The sequence below is a fragment of the Cnephaeus nilssonii genome (genome assembly GCF_951640355.1).
Source record: "Cnephaeus nilssonii genome assembly, chromosome: 21".
NCBI classification, from domain to species: Eukaryota; Metazoa; Chordata; class Mammalia; order Chiroptera; family Vespertilionidae; genus Cnephaeus; species Cnephaeus nilssonii.
Genome location: NC_137092.1, coordinates 33596791 through 33619135, shown reverse-complemented (window position 1 = coordinate 33619135; position 22345 = coordinate 33596791). Strand labels below are relative to the sequence as shown.

Genomic DNA, 22345 nt, shown 5'->3' with positions numbered 1-22345 from the left:
TCAGTGTCCATGAGTATAAAATGAGCATATGTGACATGCTGTTATCTGAGAGGGCTATTGCAAATATTGCATGAGGCAGTGCATGTGACAATGTTTGGAACCTGGAAATCCCTGTGCAGATCTAAGAGACCCTGATGAGGAAGCCACACAAGACAACCTCAAAGCCACAGGGGGTCTGAAATGGAGCCATCTCAGCTTCAATGATCAGAAAAGGCTGAGTGGAAGGAGCACAGCTTAAGCAGCACGCAAGGAGGGAGTCCAAAAAAAAACAGTTGTACAGGATGATTCACAGGGATATTGATTTATATACCAAGGAGCACACTCAGGAAGCATTACTAGTGTTCAGTATAGCAGTCTCTGTTGCCCTCTTCTGGTCCTCAGGTGAGCTCTCACTCTTGTTCCCTGCTGTGTAGAGATGCAAGGTCGAAAGGAGGGGCATACCAGTTTGCTTCTGTGTTTTGTGACATATTTCAGTTTGCATATATATGCTCAGATGAGAAGGTGTGTATGGTGACCATTAGACAGGTAACTTCAGAATTGTCTTGCATAGAAACACTGAGTGAAATAATTCTAATGAGGTGAACTCAAGCAAGTAAGAAAATAGCATACCTGCCAACACTCCCACACACACAGGCACACAAACACATATACAAGCTCTTTGTCGGAGAAACACTGTCAATCTCATCACAACTGACCAAAGGTTGATAAAAGCAAAAATGTAGAAAGTATTAAGAAACTAGCAATAGATAGCTTTATATCCACCATTACTAACAGAGAAACTCACTGTATTTTTGTCTGTTTAAATGTTAGTTAATGATCACATTATATTATGATTAGTAAAGCAATTATAATGTTTATTTCATCTCTATCCTATTTCTTTAAATTTCTATTATATGTAATATACAATATAAGTATCTAGAAGATTTGAGCAAATATGATTAATTGTTAATTGGGCCTTACTGGCATACCCAAAACACTATACCCACTATAACAGACACACCTTTAAAAAAATACATCTGATACAGTTACATCAGTTGACTATATGCTGAAACATAAAAGTGTCAATCAATTTCAAAACTTGATAATAAATCTACAGCTAAAAATTTCCTCAAATGTTTATAAATTATGCAAAACAATGCTAACTAAGCCATGGGTCAATGAAGAAATCACAATGGCCATTACCAAATATTCTGAGCTGAAAAAATGCATTTGTACACTGGAAACCTATGTAATTTTATTAATAGGTTAATTTATTCTCAATAAATTTAATAAAGCTAATAAACCCAAACACCTGAAAATATGGCACATCAAAACTTTGAGAATACAGCTAAGTCTATGCTCAGAATAAAATAATATGAATGCTTATTTCAGAAATTATGTAAGGCTGAAAATAAAAAAATCTAAGTTACCATCTCCAGAAATTTATTTTTTAAATTCAGCAAATAAGCTAAATAAAATTTTAAAAGGTAAAATAAAAATAAGTACAAATCAATAAATTCAAAAGTTGATTACTTAAAGCCTAATAAAATTGAATAATTGATTTATTAGTCTCAATCTACCCTCCATTATTTAAATTAAGTAATAAGGTGTGTGGAAAGAAATATAAGATTAATCAAAACAGAAGAGAACCTATTTCTAATGTAAAATCCTTTCCCAATAGCTATTTCTTCTTTATTACATACTAGAGGCCCGGTGCATGAAATTCATGCATGTGTGTGTGAGGGGTGTGTCCCTCAGCCCGGCCTGCACCCTCTCACAGTCCGGGAGCCCTCTTGTGATGTCTGCTGATGGCTTAGGCCTAATCCCTGGGGCAGCAGTCAGACATCCCTCTCACAGTCTGGGCCTAAGCCAGCTATTGGACATCCTTAGCGCTGCCGCGGAGGAGGAAGAGGCTACCGCCACCGCCGCTGCGCTCACCAGCCGTGAGCCCAGCTCAGGGCTTCTGGCTGAACATCACTCCTCCAGGGGAGCTCACTGACCACCAGAGTGTAGCTCCTGCGTTGAGCATCTGCCCCCTGGTGGTCAGTGCACGTCATAGCAACTGGTCGTTCCACCATTCAGTCTATTTGCATATTAACCTTTTATTATATAGGATTGTTAACTCTAAATGGTATTTTTATTAGTTTAAATTAAACCTTTAGATCTTAAGAAGTGAATGAGTCTGATGTTTAATTCAAGATTATACATTATACATTATAATGCATACATTATAAAATATAGGCCCTCATAAAGTTTACCTGTTGAGCTTGGTTGGCAACATCTTTTAACAATTGTGACACTACTGAAGGCCAGAGAAGAGGCTGTTGTTCTGCTAGGTCTGAGTGGTCTACTGGGAATTAAGATAGATGGAGAAACGCAAGCACGCTGCTTATTACACAAGAGGATGAGATAAATGAAGCCAGAGCCCAGGAACGTTCTGATTGACTAAACTGTGAAGCTATGAATTAGTTTTTCCTTCAGTGAAAGAACAGATAGAGTAGATATATAGATATAGATAAAATAGATATAGATTAGATATATGTTGATGTAGATATAGATATATATTCATTGCCTTCAAAATAGCAGGAACTTTTAAAATGGATAGATGCTGTTTTAAAAAGCTCTTTTCTAAAGTTGCTGCTAAGGGAAGCAATCCTTTTACCAGTATTAAAGTGTTCATTTTCTTCTTTGATCACATCTGTGAAACATATTGGAGAAAAAGAGGAGGTGGAATCAAAGTTCCCTCATTGATCTTGATGTCCCTGTGATCTTGGTCTTCAGGTCAATGCCAAGCCCCACCACATTTTCCATCCGCCATGCCTACAAGACAGACTGATGAGGTGGAGTTTCCCATTGGAACATCTTTGCAGTATAAATGCCGCCCTGGTTACCAGAGAAGAGTTTTCTCTATCACCTGCCTAAGAAACTCGGTCTGGTCAAGCCCTGAAAGCTGTACACGTAAGTAACTCTGGACTGAGAACTCCTCTGTATCAGTGAAACATCCATAAGAACTGACACAATTGTTCAAATTTGGGAATGAAAACCTCTATGACTTGTAAGTTTGCCTAATTAGTAGGTGGGAGAGTTATTAGGTCATATCTTCCTACTGCTTTGAGTTCCTGGCACCTACATTAAAAGTTCATTTCATAAGAAACTGTCATTATAGGGCATGATTGAGCGAAAATCTCCATTCACTAGGCCAGTGGTCGGCAAACTCATTAGTCAACAGAGCCAAATATCAACAGTACAATGATTGAAATTTCTTTAGAGAGCCGAAAACCAACTTCTGCTCATGGGCCATGAAGTTTCAATCGCACTGTACGTGTGCGCCCCCACGTGGTATTTTGTGGAAGAGCCACACTCAAGGGGCCAAAGAGCCGCATGTGGCTCGCGAGCCTCAGTTTGCCTACCACTGCACTAGGCATCTGCCATTTTCACAACTGAAACTCATATATGACTCAGGAAAGAAAAAAAAAAAAAGCGCAAGTAAGAACAAAAGCCCTGACTGTGAGACCTTTACACTGGTTGAATCACAGAGTAAACACTTTGGTAACAAATAAAGTTTACATTTTCCTGGAAGGCATGAGATGAGGATTAGATAGAACTGGAGGGGTGGTCTTTTTGAAAGTGGTGCTTAGTAGGTGGCTGATTTTGAGACAGTCTTGTGAAATTCCCCAATGTGGTGGAATCTGTAGAACTACAAATGTTCTTCAGTAAGCTACAGTCCGGTTGGGTCTTTACTAAGTTCAAGGAATTCTACCCCAGTCCCCAAATTCTGCTTCTTTCCCATAGGTAAATCATGTGAAACTCCTTCAGAACCCATAAATGGCAAAATGGAAATAACTGGAGAAGCCAAGTTTGGATCAGTTATTAAATATTCTTGTAATGAAGGGTGAGTTTGCAGTAACATTTGGGGGTTGGGGGAAGGGTGACGGTTCAAAAATCGTAACACCAATTTCTAAACAATAGCATTAGATTGGAGAGTCAAACTACCTATTGTTAACACAAACCAATAGGAATTCTAAGTGGAGGTGGTAGCTTCAATCCAGGCATTTAAATACCCTTGAAAGGATTAAGCATATATTTCAAAAATAGAAAAAAAAAATCTAGAAAATGGGGTGGGGTGGGGAGGGAGGTGCCTGTTGCACACCAAATTAATGCACATAAAACCAAGTGAAGCATTCATTAGATGGGGAGGACCAGCTCTCTAAAGAAGCAAATGGAACAAACACTGGTTTACCCACAAATATATTCTCTCCTCAAAGCAACAAGAGCTGGGGATGGTGGATTGAGCGGGAGGTGGGAGTGATTTGTTTGGGAGGATGGAGCAGGTGTGAGGACTGGGCAGATCCGGATTGCTATAGCACCTCTCCAGCAGTGCTCACAGTGCAAGCATCATGCTGCGGACATATTCTTGGCGTAGCCTCGGGGGAGGCATCCCACTTAGGAAAGAAGTAGGGAGACTGCTTCACCTTATATTAACTTTTACTTTTTTGTTTTTGTTTTTGCTTACTTAAAATACATACAAAATAATATAAGTGAACAATGAAAATAGTGCTAACAATAAAATGAGCTCCAGTGTATACACTACTCACCTTAAGAAATATTACTAGTACCTTTGGAGCCTCCTTTGTGCCCTTCCCAATTCTCATTCCTCCAGAAGTAAGCACCATTCTGAATTTTATGTTTTTCATTCCCTGGAGTTTATTTTTTTATCTCCTCCTATGTATAATCCTATATGTATTTTTTAAAATACATTTTTATTGATTTCAGAGAGGAAGGGAGAGGGGGAGAGAGAGAGAAACATCAACCATGAGAGAGAACCATCGATCGGGATCGGCTGCCTCCTGCATGCCCCCCACTGGGGATCTAGCCAGCAAAATGTCTGAATGGACCAGATATTGTGTTGAAATGTTTTAAAAAAGGGAGTATGGGTGACTCTAAGATTTTTGGTTTGATCTGAAAGAAGGAAATACCACAAATGGAATAGAAGTATATTTTTCTAACACTCAACACTAACTGGTATACATAATTTTTAAAAATTTTAAATAATTCTTTATTGTTGAAAGTAGTACATATGTCCCCTTGTCCCCCCATTGACCTCCTCCAGCCCACCCCACCCCAGGGGCACATGTATTTTTAATGGCTGTTACCCGGGTGTGTTACAAATTTTTAAATATTATTCCCAACTGAAATTATTATTAATCACATATATAAAACAAAGAGACATACATACATAAATACATACATACACTACAAGATGGAAAAACGTTTTAACTAGAATTCTTCTTAGGATAGACATACTATCTTAGGAAGGTGAAACTCCTAAGGCGCTGTTCTGTGCAAGGCAAAGGGGAGAAGTTGCTTGTTACTGCAGAGAAGCAGGAATAGAAAAACAAGGGAGGAAGAGAATAAAATGCCGAATGGCACCCACTCTCCAAGGTAACAGCTCCCTAAAATGCCCTGAAATAAAATGCTTTGAGCAAGTGGGTTTAGGGAGAGACATATAGAGGACAGGGCTTTGCTGCTGGATAAACTGGAGTGCAGAGCCCTGAGGCAGCAGGGCAGACCCTGGAGGCAGAAGCAGAGGGAAATGGGGGCAGTAAGCCAGGACACACAGACATCTGGGGGTAAAGGAGGACTCACACAGCTGTGACTTACAGGGCCCAGTCCAGTTTCACCACCTCTACCTGACAGTTGATATACATGTTCCAAGTATATCTCTTTCTAGAAAAGACTGAGGGAATTTACTCTGAGCCCTCGCCACCCCAACATGGTTCTCAGACCAGCAGGGTCCGCATCTCCTGGGGGCTTGTCACAAATGCAGAATCCTCATACCACTGAATCAGAATCCATTTTCACAAGATCCCCGGGTGATTTCCATGCAAATGGAACTCTTGAGAAGCACTGCTCTAAACCATGAACCATGCTAGTTTCTGTAATACAGCGTTTGGATCATTTTTCTGTACCTTTCCCATTTTTTCTACAATGAAAAGCTATTAACTTTTATAACCAGCTTCTAAAGAGTTAATACTACAGCCTCCAGTTTCAGGACAAGATGGGAAGACTCACTTTTCCCTGCCTGTCTCTGTACATATAACTAAATACCCTGGAAATAGTTCAAATGCAACTATTAAAAGGAACACAACATTTGGAAAGAGGTGGATGGTCTAAGGACCACAGAACTTAAAGAATGACAGCACTGTGAGTTCCGTGGGCTTTCTCTCGTACTGGGTGCTGTGCTGGAAAGGAGTATAAGCTGGAAGTAGCAACAGGCAGAGAGAGAGAGATCCAGCAACAGGCAGAGAGAGATCCAGCAATAGAGAGAGAAGAACAGCTCTCTGGTCATAGGACTGGGAAAGGGGAAGCCAGGCAGGACATAGTGGTGAGACCCATGTTTAGTGGCAATGGTGGTGCAATCTGCACATGTTAGCAGCATAAGCAGAAACCAGGGATGGAGGGAGGCTGTCCTTCCCATGTCCCACACCCATGTCCCACACCCACGAAGGCAGCAGGTCCACTCCACGCCTACTCCACCAATAGCTGTGTCCATAGCAGATTATTCTGGGTGGTTTTTCAGAGAAACCTCCCATGCCCATGTCTGCTGGTCCTCTATCCAGCAGCAAAAGACAGTCTAGATAAATGTCTCCTTCTCCTGTTGGCACCAACACATAGGAAGTGGGAAGCTCTTCCTCACCAGAAAGCCAGAGAACAGGCCAGAGAGTTTATTCTCCATCTCGAGGGTTGGACATCCCCCATTCCCCATCTAGTGACATCAGGCAGCCCAGCAGAGCACCTTCACTCCCACAGGCAGCAGGGATACATCCCGAACTTAGTGGAGCCAGAAGAATGAAGCAAACCAGAATGGCATTACAAGGCTCAGAAGGCTGAGTTTTCATTGGAACTAAAACTCACAAAAGGAGGACAGAATCTATCCAACAACTAAATGACATCCACTGCTGTCACACTTTACATTTATCTCTGATTGGCTTATTTTGCTGTTTGAATAAAGCTTGCATTGCCATATATATATGTGTGTGTATATATACATATATATATACACATATATACATACATATATATACACATATATACATACATATATACACACACACACACACACACATATATATGTATATATGTGTATATATACACACTAGAGGCCCAGTGCATGGATTCGTCTGGTGCATGGATTCATGCACTGGTGGGGATCCCTCGGCCTGGCCTGCTCACTCTTGCAATCCGGGACCCCTCAGGAGATGTCAGAGAGCCGGTTTTGGCCTGATCCCCACAGGCCAGGTCAAGGGACCCCACCAGTACCTGAATCCGTGCACCAGGCCTCTAGTATGCATATAAGATCTTTGGTTAATGTCTTCCCACCCTCCTGCCTTCCTCCTTCCCTCTGAGATTCATCAGTCTGTTCCATGTTTCTATGCCTGTGCACTGAGCATCTTCCCCCTGGTGGTCAGTATGTGTCATAGCTACTGGTCAAACAGTCGGCTGGTTGCTTAGGCTTTTATATATAGAGATGGCATTGTTCCAACTATACCAAATAACACTTGACAATTATGTGATATTATTTGTCTCAATTTGTAATAGTAGCAAGTTTGATCCTAGCTATACCAACTCTCGTGAATGGCTCAGCCCAGCATTCCATCACTACACATAGCTTCTGTTGAAGTAAATATAAATGTCATTAATTTTTCTAAATTTTATGGCACACTTTAAACAGTTTGGGGCATACTAACTGAGAATTTCTTCCTTTAATATTTAAAATATGAGATTATTGTTCAACTATTTTTGTTCTGCTTGGATTTCCTTTGGTTCTAATTTGATGAATCTTATTTACCTTAGATTTACATAAAAATGTATCTGAAGTTGATAAAGAAGAGAGATTCCATCCAGTTTAGAAGGTATAAAGGAAAAAATTTACAAGTCCCAATACAGACATAAAATTTGAGAAATTGATAGTTTGACAGAAGGAAATTGTTGTTCTGAATTCTTCAAGATGGTGGTCTCTTGTAAATAACAATCTAAGCAGCGACATTAGAATGTAACATTCATTATTCTTTGCCTCTAGATACCAACTCATTGGTGAAACTTCTAATTATTGCAGCATTGTAGGCAATACTGTCGCCTGGGAAAATAGAGTACCTGTTTGTCAGAGTGAGTTGAAATCTTCTTTTCTATTACCTTTACCAGTAGAGTCTAAGTTTCCACCTCTATTTATAAAAATTTGAATTGAATTCCTTTTGTGCATTCTGTCCTTCAGATAGTTGAAGACAGCACTACTGTCCTCAAAGTACTTGTGGGTTTCCTGGCAACTGTTTAAGTTCTTCCTTATCTCGGGTTGCGCCTTTTGTGAATCTAGGGACTTAAAGGCATAAAAGCCTCTAAAATGTATTTCTACTTCAGTTAATTTGGAATTGTGTTGGTTCTACCATCCCCAGTATAATAACCATTCTGCTTGGCAAATAAATATAGAATGATAAAGCGATGCTCTCCAAGGTTCATGAAGCTGTGGAAGAATCAATACACTCATGTATGAGGGTTCAACAAACCCTCTTGAAAGGCTCCACCTATATAATAAAGAGGGAATATGCTAATTGACCCTCACACCATCACAAAGGTGGTGATGCCCACAGCCAATAAGGAGGGAATATGCTAATTGACTGTCATGCCCTCAAATATGGTAGTGCCCACAGCCAAAAAAGAGGGAATATGCTAATTGAATGCCAGGCCTTCAAAGATGGTGGCGCCCACAGCCACAAGATGGCAGCGCCCAGTCCCTTCAGCTCCGCCAGTGTAGCAGGCGTGTGGCAAGGCCGGAGTCCCCAGTCCCCTTAGCCCCCCAGCCACCCAGGGCCGGCCCAAGGTGCAGGCGAGCCTTGGATGGCAGCTGCCCAGCTGATGCCCGAGGTGTAGGCAAGCCTCAGATGGTGGCTGCCCAGCCGCCCAAGGCCTCCCGAGGCTCAGGTAACCAGGACTGGCTGAGGCTTGTGCTGCCAGCAGTGGCAGCAGCAGAGGTGTGATGGGGGCGTGACCTTCCCCTGATCGCCGGGTCGCCTCCCACCCCTGAGGGCTCCCAGACTGTGAGAGGAGGCAGGCCAGGCTGAGGGACCCCCCTCCAGTGCATGAATTTTCATGCACTGGATGTCTAGTATACTATAAGCCTCAAAAGTAGGTACATACAAGACCTACTTCTTAGAATTCACACTGAGGAAATAAACACAGCTTTCTGCAAGGAGTTCACTGTAAACTTGTCATTGCTGCATTCTTTATAATAGTGAAATTGTCCCGGTGACCTAAATGTACTACATGTTTCAAAATATGGTTTAGAAAGAAACTACCAGAAGAAAAGAAACATGATAAAATGACTACATAGGATTTCCTAAGGAACATAAAATAGCCATGCAGCATTAGAAGAAATAAATCTGTACACTGGAATTCTATTCAGCCATAAAAGAAAAATACATTGGAGAAGCACTTAATGACATAAAGATGTTTATTATATCTATCTGATGTGAAAAAAATCAGATGACAAAACAGTTTGCATGGCAATAGCTCATTTTATTAAAAGATCATACATCTATGCGTATTTCTATATTTTCATCTCTAGCTCTAATTCTGTAACCATTTTTATACCCAAACCCCAGTAACTGGTTTTAAGCCTCTTTGGTGAAGGCTGGGGGGGTGGGGGAGAGAGTTTCCTATACCTTTTGGCTGTGTAGCAGGGTGCTTTCTCAAGAAGATCCAGACTCCCATTTCCTCAGGATCCTCTGTGTGTGTGAACTGGTTCTCAGTCTGGGAATCGGCTGGTGAAGAACCACCCTCCTTTACAGTGCTTCACGTCAGACTTCCGGCCACCGAACCTAGATCTCTTCTGCTCATACAAACCTGAGTTCACTCTTCATCTACTTCATTTCTTGAGACTCCATGATCAATGAACTGATGACAAAGGTCTCTGCAGATAAATCATTCTGATTTGTTTCAATGGCCTCTGGCAGTTAAGGGCTGCCACTGGGCCTCTGGCATTCTGAGGTCCTGTCATCCCCCTTGATCTTAGGGAACCTGGTTCAATAGCTACTGTTTCCCACTGTCATTCCTGGCCTACATAGAGGGCCTACATCACAGAGTTCTTCAAAGATGCGGAAACTCCTACATGAATGTATTTCTCAAAGCCTTGGGTGAAAGATCCCTCTTTCACCCGTCCCCCAACCCCCACCGGATGGACTTAGTTAAGGAGCCTATGCACAGGTCTTACAAAATGAATGCCCTGGAGCATTCTCAGAGCCCTGGGCCATTGTGATGCCAGGTGGGTTCTTGGCTTCTTGCAGGAAGGAATTCAAAACTTGAGTCGGACAGAAGAGGTTAAAATGGAGAAGCAGGTTTTATTGAGCAGACAGGACACACAGGAAAAGCCACTCCTCAGACAGAGGGGTGGACTCCCCTCAGGAGAGAAGGAAGAGGCCCCAGCCATCTCTGGACATTGAGCTTATACCTGTTTGTAGTTTCTATGGAAAATTGCTGGGACGGGGAAACAGAGTGGGGAAAGTCGGGATTAACCATTACAAGGCATATTTTGTGGTCTGTTTCCCTTTTATGGTATAGGTAAGTGATGGGTATGGCTGAGTAGCTAGTCATCAGTCTTTGCAGGAATGTCCTTGGTTCCCGGGTCCCTCATGGTCTGCTTGCATTTCCGTGTCAGGCAGCACGGAGCAGGCCCCTGGCTTCACTTTGTTTGGCTGTAGTTCATTTATATCGTTTTCATGCCCCTCTCCTATATGAATAGGATATCTGCCCCTGAGGTATGTTAGCAAAGTTCTGGTCTCTCAACTTCACTCGTCATGGTCCACACTCAAACTATCACACTGAATTCAGAATCTCACTTCTTTGGGGGCATTTGTACCTCTGTTACCCTGGGATAAATATTGGTCCAAATATGGAAGCAGAACTACTATCAGTGTTAGGAAATAAGAGATTTGTTATGAAATTAGACCTTGAGGTGTGAGGAGCTGCTCTAACAGATGAGAAACACCAGTCATCGAGTGCCTGGGAGTCGGCGCTTTCAGGAAGCTAAGCTCACCTGGCTGCTGGCGTGGAGCTGGGAAGGGCTCATGCAGAGAGTGGTCTTGTTGGCTCTTCACAGCTGCTGCTGCTGTCAGTTAACAGGGACGCATGTGACCGTGGGGAGGAATCAGTGCAGGTGAGCGGGACCAGCGTTTGCAGAGAGCTGGATGCAAACATAGGGAGAGCGCGAACAAACGGGGACCCCTGGCTCCTCTGCATCTGTCCCCTCGACACCTCCAACCAAGAATGACCTTCAGAGGAGAATGGCTGTTGCTTCACTTCTGCCTCTCAAATTTCAGGCCCATTTCTCAAGCTCCAACCCTAACCTAGAGCCACGCAGGCAAAGTAAGTCTGGGGAACCTGGTTCCAATTAGCCTGGGTGACACTGTACAAAACCAGTAGATAAATAAAACTTTTATCTTCCTCTCCCCCTTCCCCCGCCTCCCTCCTGGCCCACCTCTACCCCACTTTGTAGCTTTCACTGTCTTCTTAAATTATTATTGGTAATTTATGTTTTCATTTATATCACTTAGGTTTTCAAAATGTTTAACATACAGTTGTCTACAGTTTCATAAATGGTCTCATGTATATGTAAATATATTCAAATTCTATTTCTTACTGCTGTATATCTGTGTTGTCTCTCCTTATACTTTTTTAAATTGATTTTTTTTAAACTTTTTTATTGAGAGTATTACAGATATCCCCCTTTCCTCCCTTGTTGCCCCCTTCACCCGGTTCCTGCCCCACCCCAGACTTTCACCACCCTATTGTCTGTGTCCATAGGTAATGCATATAAGATCTTTGTTTAATCTCTTTCCTCCCCTTCACCCCGCTTCCATCTGAGATTCCTCAGTCTGTTCCATGTTCTCATGCCTCTGATTCTATTTTATTCAGTTTATTTTGTTCATTAGATTCCTTGTTCGTTTATTTATTTTATTTTTTTCTTTATTGATTAAGGTATTACATATGTGTCCTTATCCCCTCAGTGTCCCCCCACTCCCACCACCACTCATGCCCTCAACCCCTGGTGTCTGTGTCCATTGGTTAGGCTTATATGCATGCATAGAAGTCCTTTGGTTGATCTCTCCCCCTAAAACCCCACCCTCCCCTACCTTCCCTCTGAGGTTTGATGGTCTGATTGATGCTTCTCTGTCTCTGGATCTGTTTTTGTTCATCAGTTTATGTTGTTCATTATATTCCATAAATGAGTGAAATCATGTGATATTTATCTTTCTCTGATTGGCTTATTTCACTCAGCATAATGCTCTCCAGTTCCATCCATGCAAATGGTAAGAATTCCTTCTTTTTTACTGTAGCATAGTATTCTATTGTGTAGATGTACCACAATTTTTTCATCCACTCACCTGCTGATGGGCACTTAGGCTGTTTCCAAATCTTAGCTATGGTGAATTGTGCTGCTATGAACATAGGGGTGCATATATCCTTTCTGATTGGTGTTTCTAGTTTCTTGGGATATATTCCTAGAAGTGGGATCACAGGGTCAAATGGGAGTTCCATTTTTAGTTTTTGAGGAAATTCTATACTGTTCTCCACAGTGGCTGCACCAGTCTGCATTTCCACCAGCAGTGCACGAGGATTTCTTTTTCTCCGAATCCTCGCCAGCACTTGTTGTTTGTTGATTTGTTGATGATTGCCATTCTGACAGGTGTGAGATGGTACCTCATTGTTCTTTTGATTTGCATCTCTTGGATGATTAGTGACTTTGAGCCTGTTTTCATCTGTCTCTTGGCCTTCCTTATGTCTTCTTTTGGAAAATATCTATTTAGGTCCTTTGCCCATTTTTTGACTGGATTGTTTATCTTCCTTTTGTTAAGTTGTTTGAGTTCCCTGTAAATGTTGGAGATTAAAACCTTATCGGTGATAACATTGGCAAATATGTTCTCCCATGCAGTGGGCTTTCTTGTTGTTTTGTTGATGGTTTATTTTGCTGTGCAAAAGCTTTTTATTTTGATGTAGTCCCATTTGTTTATTTTCTCTTTAGTTTCCATTGCCCTAGGAGCTGTATTGGTGAAGAAATTGCTTTAGCATATGTCTGAGATTTTGTTGCCTGTGGAATCCTCTAGTATATTTATGGTTTCCTGTCTTATGTTTAAGTCCTTTATCCATTTTGAGTTTATTTTTGTGTATGGTGTAAGTTGGTGGTCTAGTTTCATTTTTTTTCATGTATCGGTCCAATTTTCCCAACATCATTTATTGAAGAGACTGTCTTGACGCCATTGTATGTTCTTGCCTCCTTTGTCAAATATTAATTGAGCAAAGTGGTTTGGGTTGATTTCTGGGCTCTCTATTCTATTCCATTGATCTATATGTCTGTTCTTGTACCAGTACCAGGCAGTTTTGAGAAAAGTGGCTTTGTAATATAGCTTGATATCTGGTATTGAGATCCCTCTTACTTTGTTCTTCTTTCTCGGGATTGCTGCAACTATTCAGGGTCTTTTTTTATTCCAGATGAATTTTTGGAGAGTTCATTCTAGGTCTGTGAAATATGCCCTTGGTATTTTAATGGGGAGTGCATTGAATCTGTAGAATGCTTTGGATAGTATGGACATTTTAATGATGTTGATTCTACCAATCCATGAACATGGTATGTTCTTCCATCTGTTTATGTCTTCCTCTATCTATTTTTTCAGAGTCCTGTAGTTTTCTGAGTACAGGTCTTTGACCTCTTTAAGTTTATTCCTAGGTATCTTAATTTTTTTGGTGCAATGGTAAATGGGATTGCTTTTTTAGTTTGTTCATTTATTTTGATTTTTGGATTCAACTGTTGATAGATATGTATGTGTTGCCACTTTATTGTTCATATTTTTTATCTTTTTTTTCTTTTCCCTCTTCTTCTTCCTCTTCTTAAAGAACACCCTTCAACATTTAATGTAATACTAGTTTAGTGGTGATTAACTCCTTTAGCTTTTTCTCCTTATATATATATATATTATTATTATTAAGGGTATTTTGATTTTATTTTTTTAAAGCTATACTGGTCTCATTTATAACAAAAATGAAAATTAAGAAGGCAGTTGGAAAAGAGTAGGGGGAAAACTGTGTAAACTATGATATAATATTATCAAAGAGTTATTTGTAATGAAAAGAATGTGAATTGTATTACTATATGGATATGTTCATAGGAAATAATCTAAGTAGGAAAAGCAGACTTATGCTTTTTATTATGTCTACGTAAATTAACTTTGGAAAACCTAGTCTACATGTTAGCAAAGATGAAAAGCAAATAACAAGTGTAAAATAGTAACCGTTTAGTGACATTGGATTGCTCTCAGTAGTTATTTCAATTCACTATTATTTCAATGGCTTTCCCTTTTTTCAGGTATTCAATGTGAGCCACCACCAACTATCCCCAATGGAGATTTCTTAAGCAACAGCAGAGAAGATTTTCCGTACGGAATAGTGGTGACCTATCGCTGCAATCCTGGGATTGGAAGGGACAAGTTTGAACTCGTGGGCGAGAAGTCCATATATTGCACCAGCAAAGATCAAGTGGGCCTCTGGAGCGGCCCCGCCCCTCAGTGCATCATACCTAATAAATGCACGCCTCCGCACATTGAGAATGGAATAAGGGTGTCTGCAAACAGAAGCTTGTTCTCCTTAAATGAAATCGTGAGCTTTAGGTGTCAGCCTGGCTTTGCCATGAAAGGCCCCTCCAGTGTGCGCTGCCAGGCCCAAAACACATGGGAGCCCGAGTTGCCCAGCTGCTCCCCGGGTGAGTCTGACTGGGGCTTCCAGGGGGCCTGCAGGTGCCAGGAGCTGTGGGAGGATCCCCAGTTTCGTGTTTGTTCTGGGAGGGAGATGTGTGGTGAGCAGGGTTAGTAAATTTTCTAGGAGTGAAGCATGAAGCATGAAAGGAAGGAGTATGGGTGCCCGCACTCCTGTGGGTGTGCCTTCATCCTGAGAAGTGAGAGCATAATTCATCAGGGAAGGGGACATTTGGGATGCTCCTATTGAGCAGTTCTCAGGGCAAAGCACCAGCTCTCAGTCAGAGAGAAACAGGATGTGAGCCTTCTGGTCAGCTGTGTAATGAGTACTCTCTGTGCATCATCTCACCGACTCTTTACAATCCTCCTTTGAAAGAGTGCTATTCTCTTATCCATCTGACTGTGAAGTTAGCTTGGTCTTTCAGCATTTGAAGAAATCGTCTAAATCACGTGCCAGGAAGAGAATTCACGTGTGTCAGGCCCTTTGTTAGACCAGAACCCTCTACTTATGAGTTCCTGACTCCTTGGATGAGTTAAGATTTAGCAAAGAATATTCCCCCATAACTGACAGGAACGTTGTGCCTGCTCTTTCCCCAGTTTGTCCGCCGCCTCCAGAAATCCTGCATGGCAAGCACACCCCCAGCCACAAGGACAGCTTCTCCCCTGGGCAGGAGGTGCTCTACAGCTGTGAGCCCGGCTATGACCTCAGAGGGGCTGCCTCTCTGCGCTGTTTGCCCCAGGGAGCCTGGAGCCCAGCCGCCCCCACATGCGCAGGTGCCTCCCCTCACTCTCACCCTTTTGGCAGATGCATGTCTCTGCACCTCACATGGCAGTCTTACTCCTCATTTCTTTTTCTCCAGTGAAATCGTGTGCTGCCTTCCAGGACCAACTTCCTAATGGCCGTGTGCTCTTTCCACTTAACTTGGAGCTTGGAGCAAGAGTGTCCTTCGTTTGTGATGAGGGGTGAGTGTGAGCTTGACGGGCCCCCTGGACACTAAAATTGGATTTAGAAGTTAATTCACAAAGGGAAGGTTTGGTGTGGCTAAAAAATTAATTCAGGGATTACATCTTGGAAGTGTGTAAGGAAAGTAAGAGTAAGGAACAGATGAAAAAATAGCATGAGATATGAAGGAAAAATTGGGACATATATGAAATGGCAGGTATAAAGACAAATACAATGACAGGTTATGAATATATATGTGATGCAGTAATTGAAAAAATAATATTTTTCAAGCAGTGAAAAAGAAGAGTAATTTGGAGAGTCCCAAGAAAAGTATGATATGTAATAAGCTTATTAAAAATAATTAAGATGATTTAAGAATTATTTAAGTCATTTTTTAACCATGAAAAGGAAAATTTGTCATAAGAGTAAAAGCATAAGAATGGGTGTTTTAATCTAATCACATATCTCTGGTCAGTAACGTGCTTGGGGCTCTGAAATGGGGTCCCGGTGGCTGGTGAATGTTTTAGGTAACGACCTTGTTCATGTGAGCCTGGTGCTCTTCCCGGTGTGCTCCTCTCTGCATGGGAAGGATCCAGTGTGAGCAAAGAAGCACCTGACCTCAGACTCTTTTAAGGAATCCTGGCAGGCACCCAGTGACAGCACCCACTAAGATTTCAGAGCCATCGGGGTCCCACATGCTTTGACCATTCTGGATGGTCGCATACAAAAGTCATTTCTGATCTCCTTTCCCTTCCCCTAGAGTACTCAAACTTACTCAATAGCCCAACGTGCCTTCTTCACAGCCATCACAGCCAGAGAGACAAAAGGGCAATCTTTGTGCTCTTTCCAGTTACTCTCTGCTTTTTCCATGCAAACTGGGAACTGTTTTACTCCCTATTCCAGTATCAGGATTAGGAGAATTAGGAGTCTGTTGCATTAGAAGACTGGGTTTCCCAGATGACGAGTACATTTATCAGGTTTATCATGGGATGATCAGCTAGAGATTCACTTCTCAGAATATGGGTCCCGGATCAAGGAGATGGCTGCTACGCTATGACTGCCTTCTTCAGTTCAGCCTGGCACTATGAGTTATGTGGCCAACTAACTGTCCTCCCTAACTGGAGGCTGTGATTTGTCCAGATCGATATGGCCTCCAAACTTCTGCCACCTGTTGGTTTCGGATGCTAAGGTTTTCGGCAGGGCCTCAGATTCTTGCAAACTGAAACAGCTCACCTATGCACTACCATTTTCTTCTTTAGATTCCATCTACAAGGCAGCTCTGCTAGCCATTGTGTCTTGGTTGGAATGGAGATCCTCTGGAATAGCAGTGTCCCTGTGTGTGAACGTGAGTAGAAGGAATAACACTTTTTGGATAGTTCCTCCCTTACCCTATTTAGTATTTTGACTTATGGCAACCCCAATATGGTTTTTCTATTTTCTAATCTGAATTATTGAGATATAGTTGCTTTGTAAAATAGTGCTTCTTTATGACCAATTTGTTGTGATGCATGTTATTGTACATCATGTGTTTTGGGAACCATTTTCTCTGTCTCTGTTATTTTGAATTCTTCGCTCTAGGTAATATATCCTGCAGTAGTTTGCCTCTAGATCATGAGAGATTAAATAATGTGAAGCTTTGACAATTTTCTTCCTTTCTTCTTTCTTTCCTTTCCTAATTCTTTCTTTTCCTTTCTTTTTCTAATATCAGGATGTAATCACTCTACATTTTTTCTACCTACTGGCTAACATGTAAATATGAAACATGCATTCATTCAAACAACTATTTATTGAGCACATACTATGTGCTTGGTATTTTCCTAAGCACTAGAGTTATAGCAGTGAAAAAGATAAGTTAATGCCCTGTCCCCATGTTATTTATACCCCACTGGGGAGATGGTCAGAAAAAAAAATAAACAAATAAATGTTATGGAAGTGATATATCAGAGCAGTGAAAGAATGAGGGAGAAGCTGGGAGCAACATTACATGGGGTAAGCAGTTTAAGACGCCTTAAACTCTCAAAACACACACTTAAATAAATTATGTTGAAAGATTCAGAAATAATAAGCTGATTAAAACATGAGTCTCCTGCCACTCAGTTGGTTGGAGCATTGTCCTGTACACCAAAAACTTGCAGGTTGGATTCCCAGTCAATGTACCTATCTAGGTTTCAGGTTCCATCCTGGTCAGGGTGTGTATAGGAGGCAATCAATTGATGTTTCTCTCACACAATGATGTTTCTCTCTTTCTTGTTCGTTCTCTCTCTCTCTCTCTCTCTCTCTCTCTCTCTCTCTCTCTCTCTCTCATCAATAAAAACATATCCTCAGGTGAAGATTTAAAAATAAAAGAGTCTCCTGTATGTAGGGTCAATACCAAGTTCTCCTGTTCTACCCAATTATATTTTGCCCAATAAAGAAAAGATTTTGCTTTATCTCTTGACCTTAAAGATTTTATATATATATATAGAGATAGATAGATAGATAGATAGATAGATAGATAGATAGAGATAGAGATAGAGATAGAGATAAATATATATATGACAATCACATTTTACTACAGTGTTTATGTTGTTAGAAATCTACTCAGACATCAAAGTGTGCTTTTTATAGTAAAACTTATGAAAAAATAGCTTACATACTGTTATCTGCTATCCAATGTTCCTTCATGGGAATGGGAATGATAAGTGGCTGTCCTACTGGCCTGCATGAGAGCTCAGTTATTGATTGGACATCTTTCTTATTTTCCTGACTCTTACTATTGACGTAGCTTCCTCAAAACACCAAGCCTCGTTAGAAACGCAAATTAGAAGTGAGGAGGGGACTGTTTTATACAGACAAGCAGATACTAGAAAGAGGTAACAAGTTGAAGCCTGACAGAAAGTAAAGGAGAAAATTAAGTCATAAGCAGATCCATACATTTTGAAAAACAAAGCAATCTGAGTTACTTAGAATTTTTACAATAACCTCAGAGGCTTCAATTCATTGTGTCAGCACACTGTCATAATCAAGATCGATGGCCAGATCAATAAGTTATCAAGGAAAAATTTCACATCTTTAAGGTGATTAGTACATGGGGACTACATTGTCAAAATATTTCTTGAAAATATCTTCCTTGGAGGACAGTGACTTTATCTGTGCTCTTCATCACTATATTCCAGGGCTCCAATGAGTGACTGACACAGAGTATGTGCTCAAGTAATATTTATTAAGTGGTCGAATGAGTTATCCTCTAAAGGGTTGTTATTCTTCTTTAAAAGTTTTGCTACTTAATTCAAGGGTGTTATGTTTCTATTATCCAGAAGACTTAACTATCAGGAAGATTCAAGATAAGCAGATTTCTTTTGTACTTTTTCCATGAAAAATGAGATGGAGATCTTATTTCATTATGCCCATCTCATCAAAGGCCGACAGCAAAGATAGAGTCATTGGTGTTTTCTAGGTAGCACTAACCATAGCATCCTATGCCTGTAGACTACCTCTAGTGAAAACTCCTCAATGAAACTAACAGCCCTTGCGTTCTTTCCAGAAATCGTATGTCCAAATCCTCCAGATATTCGTAACGGAAGACACACAGGAAAACCTCTGGAAATCTTTTCTTTTGGAAAAGAAGTAACTTACACATGTGATCCCCGACCAGACAGAGGGACGGCCTTTAGTCTCATTGGGGAGAGCACCATCCGCTGCACAAGTGATAGTCGAGGGAACGGGATCTGGAGTGGCCCTGCCCCTCGCTGTGGACATCCAGGTTAGTACATACTATGCCACATCCCAAATGGCTCCAGAAATATCTAAAACAGAACTTCCAGAATCTTCTAATTACAGCACCATGCTAATTTGTGCACTTGACACAATTAAATGCAAAATCGGTTATAAATGATTTTAAGATGTGTTAACACGTAAGAGTCTGATAACTTTCGTTGCTAGAGAATTGGTGAAAAGAGAAGATGGTGGGCGGTAGTTCTAATTATAACTAGCATTGGCAGAAAAATGTTTTCAAAGCATAGAAATTGAAAGCAAACACCTATGGGCCTTAACTAGCTAAGTTATGCCATCTACAGTTTTTGGAGGGAAGCACAGGTCAGTAGAGAATAAGGCCAGGCAAAACCACTTTTTCAATACTCATTTGGCCCAAGACCCCTGTGCATTCTCTGTGAAAACTGAGCTGCATTGTAGACAAACTACATAGATTGCGCTGTAGACAATTTGGGCTAAGCTCTAAATTAAAATAAGTCTTATTTGCTCCTTTGCCCCCCAGTAATTTTAGTTGTTGAAATCTTCTCACTTTGGTGGAAAGAAAAGGCAAAGGAAAATGCAAACAATAAAGAGTGTGTGTATTTCTAAGGTCTGGAGAAGGTTTCCTAAGACACCCACCCGCCCTGAGACATCAACCTTGAGAGAGTGAATACAGGAAGGAAAAATGAAATTGTAGAAGGGGCATTATATACTGAACACTGGGAAAGTCTGAGAGAAAATAACAATTCTAAAAGGAAAAGCACCGCCCTGGCCGGTTTTGCTCAGTGGATAGAGCGTCAGCCTGTGAACTAAAGGGTCCCAGGTTCAATTCCAGCCAGGAGCACATGCCTGGGTTGTGGGCTCCATCCCCGCAGTAGGGGACGTGCAGGAGGCAGCCAATCAATGATTCTCCCTCATTGTTGATGTTTCTATGTCTCCATCTCCCTTCCTTCCTCTCTGAAATCAATAAAAATATATTTAAAAATAAATAAATAAATAAATAAATAAATAAATAAATAAATGGAAATGTACCATGTGATCCCCAACCAGATAGAAGTCATTCTAATCACTCAGAAGTCATTTTGGCCCTACTCTCCTGCTCCCTCACCATAGCTTCAATTTGGGATGCACTTATAAGCTTGTTTACCAGTGTAGAGACCTAGTCCATATTACTGAATCAATAACAAAAGACAATCTTCTCTTACGTTTTATGATTTTTTTCATTAGAAACCTATCTAAGATGGCAACTCTAGTTTTATCAGCTAGATTTTTAGACTAAAGACCTGCCAGGTTACCTTCGTGTGTGATTTGGCCTTCATGGTAAATTTCAGTCCCGATGGGCACTCTTTGATCTAGAAGCTAGTAGAGCTAATATTTAAGCTGTAAGATAAAACTAAACAGGTAGTATAGATGAATACATTTCCTATAAAAAAAAAACACCTTGCAAATAAGCCACATTTTCTATTGAGAAAAATCTGAATTATTTTCAATAGATGAGAAATTGCTTTGCAAATCCTCCAACAGAAAATGCTCTGGGTGCAGAACTGGCTGTCATATAGCCATAGCTATTTAATAAATAACCTGAAAGGAGGTGGAGGGCAGCTGAAAGAGAAGCTAAAATAGAAGTTACTGCCAAATCCAAGTACATATGATTTCTATTTTTCCAAGCTTTGTACTGTTTTGGATTCACATTATTTGACCCTAAATCTAATAGGCCACAGGAGCATGGAGCTAAAGCTAGAATTGGATTTAATTTACACTTCAAACAAATGTTTTCTTATAATAAAAAGTGTAGTTTTGTTTGTTTCATTTTAAGGAAATGCTACTTATTTCCTCCTTGTGTTAAAATGGCGTACTTAGGAATCAGACCTACAAAATAAGTGGCCCCTTCCTAGTGTTAAGGAATAGCTTGAGTTCTCCATTCATGCTTGTGAAACCTCCATTGGGGTTTTGATTCACTGAAGTACAAGGAAATTTCCTATTTGGCCTAAGACCCGTGCATTCAGACAGAAATGGTGGAACCTGAGCAGAAGAACTCTTTTTGGCTCCCTAAAAATGTGAAAATTGAATTGAAATTGTCTTTGACAGCAAATTATATGAGCAAAAAAACCAGACAGCAGAATAGTTTTCCAGATAGTATATTTTCTAATGGGCAGGTGCTAATGGAACTTTCCCTCCCAAGGTTACAAGGAAATTATCTTTCCAGAACTAAAACTTCCTTTTGTTCTGGTATCAAATCTAATGAGACAGAGAGAGAGAGGGGGAGAGAGAGAAAGAGAGAGAGAGAGAGAGAGAGAGAGAGAGAGAGAGAGAGAGAGAGACAGAGAGAGACAGAGAGAGAGAGAGAGGAGGAAGGGCATTGTGTCTCTTTATGTTAAATCTGCTGTTCTTGATATCTTGGTCTTTAGGTTTCTGTAATGCTCCAGATCATTTTCAATTTGCTGAGTTGAAAACCCAAACCAATGAATCTGCATTTCCTATTGGGACATCTTTAAAGTATGAATGCCGCCCTGAGTACTACCGGAGGTCATTCTTTATCAGGTGTCTAGACAACTTGGAGTGGTCAGGTGCCCAGGATGTCTGTAAACGTGAGTGAAACCTGTATTGGAGCTTCCCATATCTATCAAACTCTCCATAGGATCTTCTTCAACTTTTTCAAATTTTAGAGATAAGAAAACTTTGCTCCTCAAAAGTGTCCAGGTAGGTGGATATAAGAGTTGGTGTTGTAGGTCATCCCTAATTATTAGTTGAAATGTTTATTTCATGAAACTGCTTTAATATATATTTGCAGGAAAAAACACACAAAACCTATTCCTTATGAGAAAGTAAGTAATGAACAACTTCAGACCAGGAAAAAATTTATAAGGAGACATACACTGAGTGGCCAGATCATTATGAT

The 22345-nt window shown here is 40.8% G+C and overlaps 1 protein-coding gene across 1 annotated transcript in view; it reads left to right on the top strand.

Moving 5' to 3' along the window:
• Positions 1–2795: 2795 nt before the first annotated feature.
• The window catches only part of CR1 (complement C3b/C4b receptor 1 (Knops blood group)), a gene marked incomplete at both ends in the record, with an annotated part of 92656 nt that continues 73106 nt past the window's right edge, over positions 2796–22345 (top strand). Inside the window, 7 exons of the mRNA XM_079762068.1 lie at positions 2796–2937; positions 14390–14782; positions 15372–15548; positions 15635–15737; positions 16977–17062; positions 19241–19459; positions 21855–22034. Of these exons, the coding sequence (XP_079618194.1) occupies positions 2796–2937; positions 14390–14782; positions 15372–15548; positions 15635–15737; positions 16977–17062; positions 19241–19459; positions 21855–22034 (1300 nt within the window). The remainder of the gene's footprint in view (positions 2938–14389; positions 14783–15371; positions 15549–15634; positions 15738–16976; positions 17063–19240; positions 19460–21854; positions 22035–22345) is intronic.